The sequence below is a fragment of the Microcaecilia unicolor genome, chromosome 1, assembly GCF_901765095.1.
Source record: "Microcaecilia unicolor chromosome 1, aMicUni1.1, whole genome shotgun sequence".
In the NCBI taxonomy this organism is placed as follows: Eukaryota; Metazoa; Chordata; class Amphibia; order Gymnophiona; family Siphonopidae; genus Microcaecilia; species Microcaecilia unicolor.
This window is the reverse complement of record NC_044031.1, coordinates 39,143,934-39,164,643: the sequence shown is the minus strand read 5'-3', so window position 1 is coordinate 39,164,643 and position 20,710 is coordinate 39,143,934. Positions and strand designations below refer to the sequence as shown.

The following is a 20,710-nucleotide window of genomic DNA, read 5'->3' as shown; positions in this document are numbered from 1 at the left end:
CGGCAGCTTCTAGTTTGGCTTAGTAAACGGGGGGGAGGGGAGGGATAAGATTTTATGTACATGTTCTGTTTTCATACTTGATATTTATGTTCATTTACTTAATTTATCCCTCATTTATTAAAAAAAAAATTTACACACAGCCAGTGTTGGGTTTGTTTGGTTGTATTTTAGACTTTGCAAAGAATAAAAGTTTGAAGAAAGTACTCCTGATTCTGATCTGCTTCTTTCTACCTTTTGCAGATAGTAACATAGTAACATATATAACATAGTAACATAGATTTTGCAGATCTTCTGCTTTGTTCCTTCCCCTCACAGAAAGGTCTCTCTAGTAACTAATATGAATCTACCCTGCTATACTTTAAGCTCATGACTTACATTCTCTTTTCTGTCTTTCTTCCTTCATCTTTCTTTCTGTGCAACTGCCATTTCAAGCCGAGGGTTGCCCCCCTGAGATGGAGAACGTGATATGTGCCAATAAGTGTCCACGGCACTGCTCTGACTACCAGCAAGGCATCGCCTGCAAGGATGGAGAGATCTGTGAGGTCGGCTGCCGTTGCCCTCCAGGTAAAGAAATTCTTGGTGTGTTCGGCAGTAGAGCATCTTTGTAGCTGTGCCTGTGACCAGGGCCACCGAGAGACTGAGCTTGGCCCAGGGCAAGCCCCCCCCCCCCCCAGAATCATCACTGCCTCCCCCCCCAAGGATCGGCGCCATCCCCCCCCCACCCCTCAATCGCTACTGCTGTCTCCCTCTCCTGCTCCCAGGCCGCCAGCACTGCAGTTCCCAGTCTCCATCTACCTACCCTCTGCTCCCTTCTGCCTGCCATCTGACCCCCTTCATTTAAATTAAAAAAAATCTCTAAAGCAGCAGCGCCTTCTGTGCAAAAGCTGCAGATCGCCTCGGGCGGGCCTTCCCTCACTGTGTCCCTCCCTCGCAGAAATAGGAAGTTGCATCAGAGGCGGGCGGGACACAGTGAGGGAAGGCCCGCCCGAGGTGATCTGCTGCTTTTGCACAGAAGGCGCTGCGCTACTGCTTTAGAGATTTTTTTTTAATGCAGGGGTTGAATGACAGACAGAAGGGAGCTGAGGGTAGGCAGTTGGAGACGGGACTGCGGCACCAGCGGCCTGAGAACAAGAGAAGGCAAGAGACTCCGGCGCCAGGCCCTACTTGGTGGCCCGGGGAATTTTGTCTCCCCCCCCCCCCCGGCGGCCCTGCCTGTGACGTCACTGTGCAGAAGGCTCTTTTGCAGAGTCAGTGTTCTAGTGGTTATCTCCATTGTTGTGAACCCATGGGAAAGTCAAAATGAGTCAGGAGTGGTTCCAGAGAACTGGAGCAGGGTTGCCAGATGGAAATTTTTTTTCCAGCCCAATCCAGCCCAAAAAACAGCCCAAAACCCGCCCAAACACAAACCCCGCCCCTGACACCCCCACCCCCGCGTCATCACCCCGCCCCCGCCGTCACCGGCCCCGCCTCCCACGTCACTAACCCCGCCCAAAACGTCACTAACCCCGCCCAAAAAACGTCACTAACCCCGCCCCCCGCGGCCAAAAAAAACCGCCCTGAAGCCCAAAAACAGCCCAAAAAACCGCAACCCGCCGCGGGCAAAAATTTCCCGCGGCGGGTCGCGGAAAACCGCCCAATTGGGTGGTAAAACCGCCCACCTGGCAACACTGAACTGGAGACGGGCGGATGTGGTCCTTCTCTATAAAAGCAGAAGGAAGGAAGAGGTTGGGAACTACAGGCTGGTAAGTCTGACTTCTGTGGTAAGTAAATTAGTGGAAATCCTTTTAAAACAGAACAGTGAAGTTTGTGGAAAACAATGGATTGCAGGACCTGAGGCAACATGGTTTCTCTAGAGGCAGGTCTTGTCAGACAAATCTGATTTATTTCTTTGTCTGGGTTTTGGATCGAGGGAGAGCACTAGATGTGGTGTATTTAGATTATAGCAAAGCCTTTGACATGGTTCCACATAGGCAACTAATAAATAAACTGAGTGCCCTCGGTACGGGCCCTAAAGTGACTGACTGACTGGGTTAGGAACTGGTTTAGTGGAAGGCGACAGAGGGTAGTGGTAAATGGAGCTCACTCTGAGGAAAAGTGGTGTGCCGCAAGGTTTCGTTCTTGGGCTGGTTCTTTTTAATATTGTTGTAAGTGATATTGTCTTTATTTTTCTCTGTTTCAATGTTTAACATATACCTGTAAGAAGTATAAATCCACAGGTCCAGCGTCTCTCTCTCCCTCTCCCCTTCCCACAGGTGTGACATCTCTCTAATCCCCTCCCTCTATGGTTTTGACACTCTCCAAGCCCCTTCCCTTGCTCAAGCTGGGTGTATCTCTAACCTCTCCCCCCTCCCCCCTACCCGCCGACCCAAAATCTTTCTAACCTCCCCCACAATGGTCTTCAAAATATGTCACAAGTCGCCAGCAGAAACCAGTTGAAACAGGCTGCCTCTGCCTAGCCCTACTGGGGCCTTTTCCTGTGCCGTGTCCCACCCAACCCACAGGAAGTTATATCAGAGAGGCGGGGCAGGGCTGGGTGGAGGTAGCCTGTTTCAGTCTCTGTATCTGCTGGTGACCTGCAACACATTTTGAGGACTGCAGGGAGGGAGGGGGGGTTAGAGATGTCAGGCCCAAGCAGGGGGGTTAGAGAGATGCTGGACCTGCACGGTGGAAGAGGCAAAGAAAGGGATGGGTGCTGAAGGGAAGGTTCATCACCATAGGTGGCCCCTACTATTGGGTGGACCTAATCATTTTGCTGGGCTCGTTCAATTGTTACTATGCCCCTGGGAAAATGGTCTGTGTTATTTGTTTTGTCCTTGGAAGCTTGCAATTGCTCTTTAAGTAATAATGCTCAGAATTTCAGTAGAAAAAGATCATTTAAGATCAGGGACTCACTTGGAGAGTAATTTAATCAACTTTTTTTTTCACATGTAAAAGGCGTCTTATGAAATTAAATCATACTTAAAAGTACGCAGGGTGCAAACCAGCCTATATAGCAGGTATGCCCATGGAAGGAATTTGTGCAGGTCATGGATGGAGTCACAGTTTACATGCATATTTTAGAAAACATGCATTCGCATTTACATATATTCTCATGCAGATATTTATTTATTTATTTATTTATTGCATTTGTATCCCACATTTTCCCACCTCTTTGCAGGCTCAATGTGGCTTACAATACATCATGAATAGTGGAAATATATTAGAAAATAGACATTTAGTGTTGCAGATGATAATGATAAGACATGATAGTAGTATAACAAGCAGATATTGTAAGACAGTTCTGACTGTATGTGGAGGAGTTGTGTATATTCACATTGGTTGATCCTTGTGGTATGCCTTGTTAAAGAGATGGGTCTTCAGTAGTTTGCGGAAGTTCATTAATTCGTAAATCGTTTTTAAGTTGTGCGGCAATGCGTTCCATAGCTGTGTGCTCAAGTAGGTAAAGTTTGACGCATGCGTTCGTTTGTATTTCAGACCTTTGCAGTTAGGGAAGTGCAGATTCAGGAATGTGCGGGATGATCTTTTGGCATTCCTGGGTGGTAAGTCTACCAGGTCTGACATGTAGGCTGGTGCATCTCCGTGAATGATTTTGTGAACTAGGGAGCACACCTTGAATGTGATGCGTCCTTTAAGTGGGAGCCAGTGTAGTTTTTCTCGTAGGGGTTTAGCACTTTCATATTTTGTTTTACCAAATATGAGTCTAGTTGCAGTGTTCTGGGCTGTCTGAAGTTTCTTGATTATTTTCTCTTTACAGCCGGCATAGAGTGCATTGCAGTAGTCTAGATGACTGAGCACCATTGATTGTACCAGGTTACGGAAAACAGTCCTTGGGAAGAAAGGTCTTACTCTTTTTAATTTCCACATGGATTGGAACATCTTCTTGGTTGTGTTTTTCGCGTGGTTCTCAAGTGTTAGGTGTTGATCAATGGTAACTCCAAGAATTTTTAGGTTGTCCGAGATTGGAAGGTTCAGCTTTGGTGTGTTGATGGTGGTGAATTTGTTCTTGTTATGTTGAGAGGTGAGTATTAGGCATTGGGTTTTTTTCTGCGTTAAGTTTCAGCCGAAATGCATCCGCCCATGAATGCATAATATGGAGACTTTGATTGATGTCATTAGAAATTTCCTTTAGATCTTGTTTGAATGGGATGTAGATCGTTACGTCGTCTGCTTATATGTATAATGTTTATGCCTTCCATCTAGGTGTGATTGCTGCTGGATTTGCACTAGCATTTAATAAAGTCACGTAGACACATGCGTGACTTTATAAAAGTGCTGAAATAAGCAACTTCCTGCTCACTTAATCTCTAAATGATATCTCTGGGGCCATTACATGATCGTACCTGAAGCAAAGTATAACCCATCAGCCTGGAGAGTATGGGGCAGACTAGTGCTTCCTCAGTCTAACCCAAATTCTGCTGCTGCTTGTTGCTCAGGGCTCCTGGAACAAGATGGTGCCTGTGTGCCGTCCCACCAGTGTGAATGTACCGATATCCATGGGCACAGCTGGGCACCTGGAAGCACGCACGAGGATGAATGCAACAATTGCACCTGCTCTGAAGGACGCTTGCTATGCACCAACGATACCTGCCCCACGCTGAGCTGTGAGTGGAGTATGTGGTCCACCTGGTCTCAGTGCAGCGTTACATGTGGGAAAGGGCTCCAGAGCAGATTCAGGTAAGAAACTAACATATCCTGTTGCCTTGACTCTTTACCTCCATATTAGAGCGCCCTCAGTCCCAACCACCTTCAGCAGGAGGCGCTGCTGTAGGGAATTTGCAGGGTCGATGAGGAAGCTCACAGATCCTGCAGTTCCAGCTTCTTCTAGAGGGAGGTGCAATGGGGAATGGTAGAAGAGAGCACTGATATCCATGAAGAGACGCTCACTTGTCCTGCAGTTCCAACCTCTCCCTGTGGGAGGTGCTGGGACTACATTTAAGAGGAGAAGTTACTCTATTACCAGTTGCCCTCAGGAAACAGATGAATTTGGCAATGTTAAAGCAGCATTTGGTTAGCACAGGCCAGTTTATGAACTTTGTAATAGTGTTTTGCTGGATTCCTGCTTGCCTGATTTTTTTTTTTATTGTTGTTTATAGTTTGGTATTGTGTCTGATGTTTTTATTATTATATATGTTTTATGTACTCCACTCTGGATAAGAGCAGAATATAAAGTGTAATACATGAAATGGAAAACAAAATGAATAAATGATATTTCTGGGGTTCAACATCATCTCAAAATGCAAAATAATTGAGTTCTGGAGCTCAGCTCCTTAACTGGTGGCCCTCAGACATGTAGTTTTACTTACGTGTGTAAGTGGTAACACATAGAAGTAGAAAAATCGCTACTTATATGCGTAAGTGATGCTACTACACAGGAAAAGCCCCTGAGATATGCTGCTCTATTTTGAAGATGTACTTTTTTGAAATAGCTGCTGCTTCTTATGTGCACGCTGCCACATATATATATATATATATATATTTCCTTCACACTATCCCCTCACTCTGTGTAGTGCACTACAAGTTAGACACTAATTAGGCAACTACTTTTAGGTGCTCAAATGGAAGTTAGGCATCTAACTGCATTTACTGCTATTCTATAAATTAGTGGCCAAGTGCTTTAGCGCCTAACCGCAAAAGGGGTGTGCTTTTGGGTAGGGCAAGGGCAGGGCATGGGTGAGTCAATCACTCATGCACCAAACTTATAGAATACTGAAAGTGGAGGGCCTAGGTGCTAACATTTACACCTGCCTTTTACATGGGGTAAGTGTTGGCACTTAAAGTTACTCCCAAAAGAAGTGGAAAAAGCCAACTACAATGTCCAGGGAGACCAAAAAAATGTTTTTTAATTTTTTCAAACAGAAATTGCTGACATAATAACCCAACATGGGCCTTGTTTCGACAAACACAGTCGTCGTCTGGGGTTTCTTTCAAATTAGCAGTTTAAACCAGCCAAAGATAGGCCTGCTATTAGGGTGGTCCGATTTGGCCGCCAAACTTAGCTAGCAATGCGCTGAATATTCGCAATATAGCCTGTTATCCGCTAAGCGCTGACCATGAACATTCAGCGGGAGATAACTGGCTATCTCCCACTGAAAATTCACAGATAGCCAGTTAAGCACTATTTAACCGGCCAGGAGCTGTTCCTGGCTGGTTAAATAGCGCTAAATATCGTGTGAAAGGTTCTTACTGCTCATCCTTGAGGGTGCCTGAATGGAGGTGCTCAGATGTAGAATTTTCCCCTGTACTGTACATATTTTGGGCTACATTGTGCACTGTAAAAAAATTGTGCATGGGTCTTTATAGAATAGCGCTTAGCAAGATGAGTGCGCAAATTTGCCGATAATTGATACCACCCAATTATTGGCATTAATTGGCGCATTTGCATGTCACGTATAGAATCCAGGGGTTTATATTTAGGGAACCTTACATGAAATCTAATGCAGTTATGCATGCATGGCCCTAAATGTCAGTTTTTCAATATCGATATCATACACATTTTAGACTCTAAATAGAATTCCCTTTTAGTTCAGTAAACAAGTTTTACCATTAAAAGAGGGCCCGGCTATTTGCAGGGGCTACAGGAGAGTTTAAAGAATATTAAGGTTTACAAAATCTCACATTTGTTTTGATTTTGTTTTCATGACTGCTGGTGAACAGGACATCGACCTCCGAATCATCAAGTGAAGACTGCTGGACAGCACAGACACGGACCCGGCCCTGTTACCAGGGATCCTGCCCTCCTCTGTGTCTGCACGATGACCAGGAGCGCCACCTCGGGGACACCTTTCTGGTCGGAGAATGCCAGCAGTGGTCAGTGTCCATGCACATTCATTATTGTTTTTATTGTAGGGAGGACTCTGATCTCATCTGTCTGTCAGTAGCAGAACACCCATGGGCAAGTAAACATCCTAAACCCATGGGAATGGGAAGGAGAGGCTAGTCAGAAACAGATCACCCATGGAGGAGAGAAATTGAACATTTAAGGTAGAGAGGGAAGTTGAAAACTCATAAGTACATAAGTAATGCCATACTGGGAAAAGACCAAGGGTCCATCGAGCCCAGCATCCTGTCCACGACAGCGGCCAATCCAGGCCAAGGGCACCTGGCAAGCTTCCCAAACGTACAATTTTGGAGTTTTCCAAGTCCGTTTAGTAGCGGTTTATGGACTTGTCCTTTAGGAAACCGTCCAACCCCTTTTTAAACTCTGCTAAGCTAACCGCCTTCACCACTTTCTCCGGCAACGAATTCCAGAGTTTAATTACACGTTGGGTGAAGAAAAATTTTCACCGATTTGTTTTAAATTTACTACACTGTAGTTTCATCGCATGCCCTATAGGGAAAAGAAATAATAACATTTATGATATAGTAGGGCTGCATTTTGATTAAAATTTTTATCACGATTAATCATGTGATTAAAGGTGGGGCGTAGCCAGTAGCCCATTGGGAGGGCACAGGGATGAACTTGGAGGTGGGGGGGCACACATTTCCTCTCCCTCCCTCCACATTAGATATCGTAAAGCCCCGCCAGTTGAAAAAATCCACTGCCAAAGTGGCCCCCTTCCTCCCTTTGCTGCCTCTGAAGCGAGGAAGTCAGCAGGATGCCTCTAGATGCTGATGTCAACACTTCCCGAACATTCTCAGTTCATGCACAAACCGAGCACGCTTGGGGAGTACAAGTATTGGTTGCTGGAGTCACCCCACTGACTTCCTCGCTTCTGCGGCAGTACGAGGAAGAAGGGAGTGACTTCAGTCTGGCTTAAGCTACCCCACCAGCCATTGAACAGGTACTGCAGCTTTGGAGAGGGCCTGAGCCCAAAGGAAGGGGTTCAGGTTTTCAAGCTCCTCCCCTCCCTTGTGGCTATGCCACTGATTAAAGGCACAACATCTTCCTTTATCCCGCCTCCAGGTCCAACTCGCTCTCCCTTCATCCCCTCTACCCCCAGGTCCATTATCTCTCTCTCTCAAATTTGAACTGGTGAGGTCTAAGAGAAATGCTGTGAATGTTCCCTTTTCCAGCTCTCTCTTACTGTGTGTTGGAAGTGGGCCAAGCACTTAGAATATTCTAGAATAAATCATTAACTAAAATAAAATGTCTTTTATCTCTTTTTTTCTTTCGTCAGCATCTGCACTCCAGAGGGGATTTATTGCCAGGATATTGACTGTAAAGGTAAGAATGACATACAATGGAAGTCCTAAAAATAGTGCCAAGGTGGAGCAAATTTCATGGGGGAGATTTCAGCACTGGCCACGTAGCTGTCCCTACAGAGAAATGGAGTATCCTAATGGTTGGATACTGCAACTGTGTGTGATTTTTATTTCCTCAAGGAGCAGAAAAATATCTACCATTCCTGAATGTATAACCTTCAGGCTTGCAAGTTTCTTATACATTCAGGTAAAAGTGGGTAGCAGTGACGTACTAAGGGGGGGGGCAGTGGGTGCGGTCTGCTACGTTCGTTCTGTGCTCCCTCTGACCCGGAACAGGTTACTTCCTGTTCCGGGGCAGAGGGAGCATGGAAACGAATGAAGCGGACAGGCACGCGGCACCCCCCCCCCCCCCCAGCGGCGTGCACCCGGGGGGGTTCTTTTGCCAGAGGTTGTCCTTTCGCCGAGGGGGGGGGGGTCGCGCTGCACCCAGGGGGGCGGGGCGCATCGGCGATCCACCCCGGGTGTCAGCCCCCCTAGGAACGCCACTGGTAGGTGGTCCTCCAGGTAGTCTCTGGGGGACTCACAAATTACAACAAAAATGACAAAGAGCTGAAGTGAGATTTGAACTTGGATCCTCTGTTTCTCAGTCCACTGCATTAAACATTAGGTTACTCCTCAACTCTGCATGGAGGTCTATTAAGAAGTTAATTAAAAAAAAAAGATTACAGTACCATGAATGTCCATAGTTCCTGAAGCTGTCATGGAGTTCCATAGTCCATATCGCATTTGGGGAGGCAGGTGTACAGCAACCACTAGTGAATTAAGGAGGTTACTTGCCTTAATCCCTCTGGTGGATGGCTGCTCAATCAGGCCTAACTAACAGTGTCTATTGCTTTGGACATAGATATCCGTTCCCCTTCTGAAATCAGAGTTGGATGTCCATATGATGCCCCTTCCTAGTCCCTCCCAAAACACGCCCAGACCACACTCCCTTGACATATGGATGTACTGCACTTTTAGACGTCCGTATTCTGGCTTTATAAAATCAGCTTAGCTGGGTTTAAAAAAGGTTTAGACAAGTTCCTGGAGGAAAAGTCCATAGTCTGTTATTGAGATGGACATGGGAGAAGCCACTGCTTGCCCTGGGATTGGTAGCACGGAATGTTGCTACTAATTGAGATTCTGCATGGAGACTTGTACTCTTTAGGATTCCAGAATCTTGCTATTCTTTGGGGTTCTATATGGAATGTTGCTACTATTTGGGTTTCTGCCAGGTACTTGTGACCTGGATTGGCCACTATTGGAAGCAGGAGATTGGGCTAGATGGACCATTGGTCTGACCCAGTATGGCTATTCTCATGTTCTTAAATGCCGGTTTTCAGTCATCCAAAACACAAATAGAGTTTCTAAAATAAGCGATATAGCTTATAAGTAGAAGCCCAGTATTCAGATATTGTGCATAGATATATACAGTGGTGGAAATAAGTATTTGATCCCTTGCTGATTTTGTAAGTTTGCCTACTGACAAAGACATGAGCAGCCCATAATTGAAGGGTAGGTTATTGGTAACAGTGAGAGATAGCACATCACAAATTAAATCCGGAAAATCACATTGTGGAAAGTATATGAATTTATTTGCATTCTGCAGAGGGAAATAAGTATTTAATCCCTCTGGCAAACAAGACCTAATACTTGGTGGCAAAACCCTTGTTGGCAAGCACAGCGGTCAGACGTCTTCTGTAGTTGATGATGAGGTTTGCACACATGTCAGGAGGAATTTTGGTCCACTCCTCTTTGCAGATCATCTCTAAATCATTAAGAGTTCTGGGCTGTCGCTTGGCAACTCACAGCTTCAGCTCCCTCCATAAGTTTTCAATGGGATTAAGGTCTGGTGACTGGCTAGGCCACTCCATGACCCTAATGTGCTTCTTCCTGAGCCACTCCTTTATAGCCTTGGCTGTATGTTTTGGGTCATTGTCGTGCTGGAAGACCCAGCCACGACCCATTTTTAAGGCCCTGGCGGAGGGAAGGAGGTTGTCACTCAGAATTGTACGGTACATGGCCCCATCCATTCTCCCATTGATGCGGTGAAGTAGTCCTGTGCCCTTAGCAGAGAAACACCCCCAAAACATAACATTTCCACCTCCATGCTTGACAGTGGGGACGGTGTTCTTTGGGTCATAGGCAGCATTTCTCTTCCTCCAAACACGGCGAGTTGAGTTCATGCCAAAGAGCTCAATTTTTGTCTCATCTGACCATAGCACCTTCTCCCAATCACTCTCGGCATCATCCAGGTGTTCACTGGCAAACTTCAGACGGGCCGTCACATGTGCCTTCCGGAGCAGGGGGACCTTGCGGACACTGCAGGATTGCAATCCGTTATGTCGTAATGTGTTACCAATGGTTTTCGTGGTGACAGTGGTCCCAGCTGCCTTGAGATCATTGACAAGTTCCCCCCTTGTAGTTGTAGGCTGATTTCTAACCTTCCTCATGATCAAGGATACCCCACGAGGTGAGATTTTGCGTGGAGCCCCAGATCTTTGTCGATTGACAGTCATTTTGTACTTCTTCCATTTTCTTACTATGGCACCAACAGTTGTCTCCTTCTCGCCCAGCGTCTTACTGATGGTTTTGTAGCCCATTCCAGCCTTGTGCAGGTGTATGATCTTGTCCCTGACATCCTTAGACAGCTCCTTGCTCTTGGCCATTTTGTAGAGGTTAGAGTCTGACTGATTCACTGAGTCTGTGGACAGGTGTCTTTCATACAGGTGACCATTGCCGACAGCTGTCTGTCATGCAGGTAACGAGTTGATTTGGAGCATCTACCTGGTCTGTAGGGGCCATATCTCTTACTGGTTGGTGGGGGATCAAATACTTATTTCCCTCTGCAGAATGCAAATAAATTCATATACTTTCCACAATGTGATTTTCCGGATTTAATTTGTGATGTGCTATCTCTCACTGTTACCAATAACCTACCCTTCAATTATGGGCTGCTCATGTCTTTGTCAGTGGGCAAACTTACAAAATCAGCAAGGGATCAAATACTTATTTCCACCACTGTATATATACATAGGTATATGATGTCTTTTGTGAGGAAATGCCATTGGCCAATAGTAGTGTGAAGTCTTCTCAAAGGGTGTGTACCATGTACAAAAAGAGCACACTCTTATTAAAAAGTGAGCAGCATGAGCAAAGAGGGTGCATGTTTTCCAATGGTGAAAGGGGTGCACTTTTTAATAAGTATTAGGCCAATATTCAAAGCAAGAGGCTCCTTGCTCGCTTAAATCACCTGTGGCCACCTACCTTCCGATATTCAGCGGCACTAAAGCGGGCAGTACTACTGAATATCGCCTCTGACTGCCGCCAAAAAAGGGGTGGATCAGGGGCGGTACCGGGGGGGGGGGGGGGCGTTAGAGAGGAGCCCGAGATATGCGGGTGCTGCTAGTATTCAGTGCCGGCACCCATATAGCTAAGTGACTAAATTTAGGATAGTTCAAAAGCTGTCCTAACTTTTGCAGGTCCCAGCACTGAATATTGGCTGGGAACCGCATAACTTTTCTTTTAAAATTGTTTCCCCCCCTCCCGAAGCAGGCCGCCACGTCCTTCCCCCTTCCCCCAGGCCGCCACCAGTCTCAACCCCTGTCCCCTGCCATCTCTGGGGCTACCTGTAGTCATTGGGAGCAGGAGCGAAGGCCACTTGGTCCTGCCCCATGCGGCCGTTAAAGGAAACTGGCTGCCACAACCTCTTGCTGCAGCTTGCGGTACTTCACAAAGCTGCTGCAAGAGGTCACAACAGCTTTTATCCTTTAGTGGATGCAAGGAGCAGGAATGTGTGGTCTTCACTGCTGCCCACAATGACTCCCATGGACCATCAGGGACTTCAGGTAGGCCCCAGGTGGCTTACCTAGATGACAGTGTGGGGAGGGGGCGGTTTGTGACTGGTAGTAGCCTGGAGGGAGGGGGGAGAGAAGTGGCAGCTTGCTTTGTGGGGGGGGGGGGGAGATTTTTTAAAAAGTTATGTGGGTCCCAGTCGATATTCAGCTGGGGCCTATATAACTGTCTTATGTGGACCCCGGCTGAGTATCAGCCGGGACACACATAAGCTCTGGCAGCCAGGACAGAAAAAGTTAGGCCCCAATATTCAGTGCCCATGCTAATTTAGCCAGCGACAGTAAGCATTTTAAAAAAATGCTGACTGTCGGCATCTGAATATTGGAGTAGGGGGTGGGGGCATGTGCCCTCTTTTCACATAGTAACGATATACATTCCTGAATGAAAAATAACCTCTGGGGAAAAAAATGAAGTATTATGCTGTACAGTTTGCAATCACTGCTTTGCATTATAGCCTACTACTACTACTTATCATTTCTATAGCGCTACTAGACGAATGCAGCGCTGTACACTTGAACATGAAGAGACAGTCCCTGCTCGACAGAGCTTACAATCTAATTAGGACAAACAGGACAAATAAGGGAAATACTTAAGGTGGGAATGATAAAACAGACATGGGTACTGAACAAGTGAATAGGGGTTAGGAGTTAAAAGCACCCTCAAAAAGGTGGGCTTTTAGCCTAGGTTTGAAAACGAAGAAAGATGGAGCTTGACGTACTGTTTCAGTAAGTCTATTCCAGGCGTATGGTGCAGCAAGATAAAAGGAACAGAGTCTGGAGCTGGCAGTGGAGGAGTCCCTGGCAGAATCCCAAAAAGTAGTAAGATCCATGCTACCAATCCCAGGGCAAGCAGTGGCTTCCCCATGTCTGTCTCAATAGCAGTGACCTATCCTGTCTCAGGAGCCTTCTTCCAAAACCACAACGTAAGCAGCCAAAAATAAATGGGTCTTCAAATAGATTCTAAAATTCTTTAAAAATATTCCCCCCCTGATACGATTACATACCATGCAGAACTGCTCTCTGGTGTGAAGAGATTTGACAGTTTAACTCCTCATTTCAATGTCATTGGCTTCGAGAACAATTCTGAATCCAATATAAAATTCTCACCCTTACACATAAATTTATTTACTCGGACACCCATCAATATCTCTTCTTCAGCCTCCAGTTGACTTCGTAGAATGACACTCTTATGTAGTAAGATCTTATTGCTAGGATTGTGACGGTCTGCAGGTCCAGACACACTGTATGGATGGCTATTGAGCCCCAATCTAGAGAGTAATCTTACTAATCTAGCTGCTCTTTCCCTTAGTGGATGGTGCTTGGACCCCTTGGTCGCCCTGGTCGGACTGTCCTGTCACTTGCGGCCAAGGCATTCAAATCCGTACTAGAGCATGCATCAATCCTCCCCCTCGCAACAATGGTTCAGACTGTCTTGGTTCAGATAGAGAAGTGCAAGAATGTACCATTTTTCCTTGTGGAGGTAAGTACAATAGCACTGTATTATGTACTATATAGACCATTCCTCTGCTGGGCTGAGATATTTGAGATTGCAAACCCACAGAAGCCAGGCCCTGAATGTTTTTGCATTTTACTGCTGCTGGAGTGCATAACTATGACACAAAAATGGCTGGTGTAGCATTTATTGTGGCAGCTTGTTGTGACCTACTGCGTGACGTAACAGTACAGTTTTTCTTTTCCTGGCCCACAGCTTCGACCTTCACTGGCCTTTTGGATGTACTGGCACTGGTGCTTCTGATAGCTGGATGTTTTCCTTATCTCTATTCCTCTCATTTAACCCAGCCATTGCAACAGGGCCGCCGAGAGACTGGGCTGGGCCCGGGGAAAGGCTGCCCACGCCCCCCCCCCCCCCGAGGTCATCGTCGCCCCCCCTCCGTCCACCACCGGGCTGGGCCCCCCTGAATTCAAATCATAGCGCCTCACCTCGACCTCGCTCCGTGTGAAAGAAGCGCAGCAGCGGCAGTCTGCAGATCGCCTCCCTTCTGGCCTTCCCTACCTGTCCTGCCCTCGCGCTAGTTACATCATACGAGGGCAGGACACAGGGAGGGAAGACCCGAAGGTAGGCGATCTGCAGACTGCTGCTGCTGCACTTCTTTCACATGGAGCGAGGTCGAGGTGAGGCGCTATGATTTGAATTCAGGGGGCCCCAGCCCGGTGGTGGACGGAGGGGGGTGGGTGGAGGGGACTGTGGCGCCGGGCCCCCCTTGGAGGCCCGAGGAATTTTGTCCCCCCCTCCCTCTCGGCAGCCCTACATTGCAATAGCAGTCATTAGTCAGGATCTATAGACTGTATATATGCAGCCTGCGTCTGATCAGGTGGTGTCTAACCCAGGGAATAATAAATGCTGACAGCATCAGGCCAAGGAACAGAAGCTAAACTCAGGCATGAAATCCAAGTCTTCCCCATGGCAGTATGCAGCACAGCCATGACTCACTGAGTCAGCCTTACCTTTACAGTTCTAATAGAAGCAGTCAAGCATCCTTACTTTTAACAAGGAAATGTCTTCTACAAAATTTAATGAGCACAGTATTCAGTGGCAAAGCTGCCATATAACTTCTAAACGGATAACTGCCCTCTTACAATAATGAGGATTTTCAGTGGCACTTATCTGTATAAATGCCATTTTCAAAATCTACATATATCTTTAAACGGATAGTTATCCATTTAGAAGTTATGTCTGCTATTTATTTCTCAGACGAATAATTGATATGTTCAGTTCCTGGCTTGATCTCAGCTCTCCAAATCGCTACCCATTTGTGTATGGATACATTTGGATGTTCTACAGATAAAACAATCAAATTGCCAAATTATGTGTAGAATTGCCACAGATAATTTATTAACAAAAAAAAAAGCCTTGAAGTATCAGTGGGTCTGTAAACTGCATAAATGACTTTTATATCGGCCCCAATATTTCTAAAAGAAGAGTGATCAAATGTATACTACATTGTCATTCTATGTTCTTTCTCACTATTTTCACCTGCAACCTTATCTCTCTTTACCTTTCTATTGGACTCACATTTCTTTTTCTTTCTCATTTTCTCTGATTCTCTGAATCTGAAATCTTTCACTTTTCCTTTGTCTCTGCCTGTCCTCCCTCTTCTCTGCTTCCTATTTTGTCCCTGTCTCCACCTCTCTTATTCTCTTCCTCTCTCCTTTTCTGTAGAGAGTACCCGGTGTGAATGGTCAGATTGGAGCCCTTGTTCCAGAAGTTGTGGCACTGGAATAGCAAGCAGGAAGAGGACCTGCCAGTGCCCAGCCTCTGAGTCACCAGACGCCCCATGTAACGAGACAGAGCACATGGAAGCACAGGCCTGCTACACTCAGGCTTGTGATGGTAGGTGCACTCATGCTGTGTTAGTGATACAGCTCTTCCACTTAACTTGAGTCCTTTGTTGGAGGACTCTCACACTTCACAAAGGTCAGGGAGATTGAGGAAAATGCCCAGAAGAGCAGGGCCGCCAGGAAAGGGGGGGGGGGGGCCCAAGGTGGGCCCAGCAGCTTTTTTTCAGTGATGCTGCAGATCCAGCATCTGTCTGTCCCTTCCAGCTGCTTTCCCCCTCCCCCGTCTTCTACTTGCCTCAGTCATTGGCTGGCAAGCAGCAGCCATCAAGAGAGACTGCTTTGCCAGCCATGGGTCCTTCCTGCTGTGTCCTGCATATGCTGAAACAGGAAGTTACTTCACAGACTGATGTGGTGGGGGGGGGGGAGGGGGACACGACGGTGGTGGGGTGGGAGGATACAGCAGCGAGGGTGGGGGCAGCGATGGCGAGGCCCTTAAGATTGTTTGGCCCAGGCCCAGCTTTGTCTCTTGGCAGCCCTGCAGAAGAGAGGAGTAAAATGGCTGAAAGATGTAGATAATCCAACCTAGTGGGAAAGGTTGAATGGGTCAGGTTGATTTGATTTGGAAAAGAGACAACCAGGTCCATCTGGCAGGCTCTATAGAGGATTTAGGAAGCTGGGTGTTTTTGGCATGAGCAGGTTCGTACTGATGGCTGTTTAGATCGTTACAGTCTCCTGGTTAAACTGGAGGCATCTTGTATATTCTTCTGCCCAAGAAGGTGGAATACGAAAAAGGAAGACACAAAAGATTGCACTGAATAAGGAGAAAGCTTGCAGCTGCTCAGACTCTGTGGCTGGCAGCTGGAATATATTCTTAGCAATGTGTGCAGGATAATTCAACAGACTGGATGGGCCAGATGGGCTATGTTAGTATACAGCACTACAAGGTGTTCAGACCACTGTATGGGTAAATATACAGAGACAGTCCCTGCTCTATGGAGCCTAGTCTAGACCAGGGATTCTCAACCCAGTCCTCAGAACACATTCAGCCAGTCAGGTTTTCAGGATACCCACAATGAATATGCATGAGATAAATTTGCATGCACTGCCCCCATTGTATGCTAATCTATCTCATGCATATTCATTGAGGATATCTTGAAAACCAGACTAACCTGGGGTATCCTGAGGACTGGGTTGAGAACCTCTGGTCTAGACAACACATATAGACAAGACAAATAAGAGCGGAAGGGAAATGAGAGTATAAGATTTAAGTAATAAAGATAACCTAATAGATTGATTTATTAAGGATAGGGACCACTTTATGCAGTTGTGAAAAACTGCAAGAAATCAGACCTCTGCCCAACTTACAATCAACATATGAGAATTAGGAAATGGGGTGGGTGGGTGAGGGGGGGTGGTAGGAAGCCTATGTCAGATTTTTACCACCTATCAGAGAAACCGAAGTAGACACACATGCTAATCGGTTTGATATGTTTAAGCAATAATAACTTACCTAAAAACATTCCAGGTTGATTCTGAGATAGCTTTTCTCTAGGTGTGATGGTCTTTTATGGCCAACATTCAGTAATAGTATATCCAGTTAAAGTTAACCAATCATCTCTTTCAATATCTAGTTAAGTCAGCACTGCGGAATGAAACTAAATAAGTACAGTTGGATAAGTTACTCTGCTATCTGGTTATAGTAGATGATGACGGCAGAAAAAGACCTGCACGGTCCATCCAGTCTGCCCAACAAGATAACTCATATTTGCTGCTTTTTGTGTATACCCTACTTTGATTTGTACCTGTGCTCTTCAGGGCACAGACCGTATAAGTCTGCCCAGCACTATCCTCACCTCCCAACCACCAGCCCTGCCTCCCAACCACCGGCTCTGGCACTGACCGTACAAGTCTGTCCAGCACTATCCCCGCCTCCCAACCACCAGCCCCGCCTCCCGATCTTGACTAAGCTCCTGAGGATCCAATCCTTCGGCACAGGATTCCTTTAATGCTTATCCCACGCATGCTTGAATTCTGTTACCGTTTTCATCTCCACCACCTCCCGCGGGAGGGCATTCCAAGCATCCACTACTCTCTCTGTGAAAAAATACTTCCTGACATTTTTCTTGAGTCTGCTCCCCTTCAATCTCATTTCATGTCCTCTCGTTCTACCATCTTCCCATCTCCGGAAAAGGTTCGTTTACTGCCAGCTGCAGTAAGTACTTGTGCCTAAAATTAGGTGCAAAACTGCAAACTCAAGCTAGCACTCTGTAACAGCATTACACGTGGAACTGTCGTTTTAGAATTCGCACTCAGCATGCATCATCCCGGCGCCTAAATTTTAATGCTAATTATAGAATTGCCCCCTTAGTGTCTACTGGGGTCTGCTTGCTGATTGTTTTAGTTTTGATTTGTGGTTTGGATTGTAAATTCTAAATGAAGGTTTTAATTGATAGGCAGACTTTCTTCTTTTCAACGTAACTGTTTATAGTATCTGTGCCTGTTTTATTAATATTGCATCTGGTGAGGGTTGACTTTACCATTCCGTGAACTAGGTATCTGCCTAGCGTTCCAGAATTTTGAGGGTTGACTCAAATAGCTGACAATGAGGAGCTGCAGGGTGGAGCAACATGGGTGATGGGATTCCTCAGACCCTCCCATCCAAAGAGAGAGCAGTGTATTACTCAGCCGATATCTCAGCCGAAATCCAGGCCAAAGTATCAGCCTGCCTGTCTGACATTGCTGCCTGGATGTCTCAGCACCATCTGAAACTAAACATGACCAAGATTGAGCTTCTTATCTTTCCCCCTAAACCAGCCTTTCCTCATCCCCCATTCTCCATTTCTGTGGATAACACTCCCATCCTTCCCGTCTCATCAACTCGTAACCTTGGGGTCATCTTGGACTCCTCCCTCTCCTTCTCTGCACATATTCAGCAGGCTGCTAAAACCTGTCATTTCTTTCTCTATAATATCAGCAAAATTCGCCCTTTCCTTTCTGAGCACACTACCAGAACCCTCATCCACACTCTTATCACCTCTCGCTTAGACTATTGCAACTTGCTACTCACAGGTCTCCCACTTAGCCATCTCTCTCTTCTTCAATCTGTTCAAAATTCTGCTGCACGACTAATATTCAGCCAGTGTCGTTATGCTGTTATTAGCCCTCTCCTCAAGTCACTTCACTGGCTTCCTATCCGTTTCCTCTTATTGACCTATAAGTGCATTCACTCTGCAGCTCCTCAGTACCTCTCCACTCTCATCTCTCCCTACATTCCTTACCGGGAACTATGTTCACTGGGTAAATCTCTCTTACCTGCACCTTTCTCCTCCACTGCTAACTCCAGACTCCATTCCTTATCTTGCTGCACCAGGTGCCTGGAATAGACTTCCTGAGCCGGTACGTCAAGCTCCATCTCTGGCGTCTTCAAATCTAAGCTAAAAGCCCACCTTTTGGATGCTGCTTTTTAGCTCCTAACCCTTATTCACTTGTTCAGAACCCTTATTTTATTATCCTCACTTTAATATTCCCTTATCTCTTGTTTGTCTGTCCTAATTAGATTGTAAGCTCTGTCGAGCAGGGACTATCTCTTCATGTTCAAGTGTACAGCGCTGCGTACGTCTAGTAGCGCTATAGAAATGATAAGTAGTAGTAGTAGTAGTAGTAATTAATACCTTTCAAATATTTGAACGTCTGTATCATATCACCCCTGTTTCTCCTTTCCTCCAGAGTATACATGTTTAGTTCAGCAAGTCTCTCCTCATACGTCTTGTAACGCAAATCTTTATTTATGCTATTCAGTGTATCTGTGAACAGCGTTAACCAGTTAATTTCAATCAGGTAGCACTACATTGCCAAATGAAGTTTTTGTCTTCCTCCAGTACACTTCTTGTTTCTATCAATTTTAACTGGTTAACTTTTGACAGGTCATTGGGTTATCTGGCCAAAACTTAACCAGTCTGCGGGCATCAAACATGAGGAACCATTTATCCAGTTAACTCCCAAAGTTAACCAGAAAATGTCTTTAAAAATTGGCCACAGTGTTTTTTGTCATGCTAACTGTCATGTAACACATTAGTGCTACCCTGAACACCCACCTGAGAAGAACCCTGTGACCACCTGGAAGGTCTGACCTGACACTGCCCAGGCCCACCTGTACCTGCACACGTGTGCTTACACTGGCAAGGGGGGGTCTAGGGGCAACGAGGCCACAATCCCAAATTCTTGGGGGAAAAAAAACACCCACAGACTGTGAGCACAAACTGCCAGGATTCTTGGTCAGTCCAGGACAACAGAGCTAACAAACTAGCAAGTTTATTATCAGAAATAGAACAGTGAATGGTAAAAGGTTGTAAAACAGCAAACAAACAGGTAAAATAACAAGGATTCAGTGTTAAATATAACTAGACACTTTTTACTACCTAAGTACAACCTGGGGAGCTCAAGAAAAGAAACTGCTCACAGGAATTGAACAGGGTCTCAGTGCAGAGGTCTATTCCCTCCACACTCCCAACTGAGACTGGAGAGTTGTAGCACATTCTGGGCTAGGTCTTTGGCTTCGGGGCCAATCAGAACACAGAGCATTAGCACTCAGGATGTTTGACCAATGGCACTGCAGGTTACTTTACTCCTCAGAGGTTTGCCTTCTAATAAAACAGCTGTAGTGCAGATGTCAAACACCATCTGCTGGCCAACCAAGGGCAACATGCTGAAGGGGAAAACATATCATAGGGCAGCAGTATAAATCACAAAGCACTGAAGTCCCCAGTTATGCCTCCCCCCTTCAAGAGAGACCCCAGACTGTGGCTTGTTCAGACTGCTGGTGCTGTATGGTGAAGTTGTACATCTGTAGGGACAGGCTACACAGAAGTAGCTTCCCATTCCCTCCTGAGACCCTTTTAAGCCAGATCAATGGATTATGATCTCTGGTGACAGTCCCACCCAATCTTGACTCAGGCCCACTCAGCTGCAGCGCCACACTATTCTCTTCACCTCTCTCCTCCGCGGCGTCCTGACATCTGCAATCTGGTCTCTGAACCCCTTCCCTTCCTGGTGTCAGTACAGACATTCTCGGTGCCTGCAGCGATTCATTCTTGCTGCTTGTGCCGGCCCCGCAGGCTTCCATCTGCCACGTTCCACCAGACAGGAAACAGGCAATGACATCAGCGAGGGCGGGACAAGGCAGATGGAAGCCTGCAGGGCCGGCTCAAGCAGCAAGAAAGAATCACTGCAGGCACCAAGGACGCCTGTACCGACACCAGGGAGGGAAGGGGTTCAGAGACAGAAGTGCAGATGCCAGGACACCGCAGAGGAGAAGGAGAAGGTGTGGCGTAGGTGAAAAAAAAATACCTCTCATGTTCTTAAAAAATATCTCCGGG

The 20,710-nt window shown here is 46.3% G+C and overlaps 1 protein-coding gene across 1 annotated transcript in view; it reads left to right on the top strand.

The window, feature by feature from the left end:
* LOC115465678 (SCO-spondin-like) overlaps positions 1–20,710 on the top strand; it is a 537,587-nt gene that overhangs the window by 430,742 nt on the left and 86,135 nt on the right. Inside the window, exons 89-94 of the mRNA XM_030196374.1 lie at positions 433–564; positions 4,434–4,674; positions 6,655–6,807; positions 8,118–8,164; positions 13,345–13,519; positions 15,221–15,387. Coding sequence (XP_030052234.1) covers positions 433–564; positions 4,434–4,674; positions 6,655–6,807; positions 8,118–8,164; positions 13,345–13,519; positions 15,221–15,387 — 915 coding nt within the window. The remainder of the gene's footprint in view (positions 1–432; positions 565–4,433; positions 4,675–6,654; positions 6,808–8,117; positions 8,165–13,344; positions 13,520–15,220; positions 15,388–20,710) is intronic.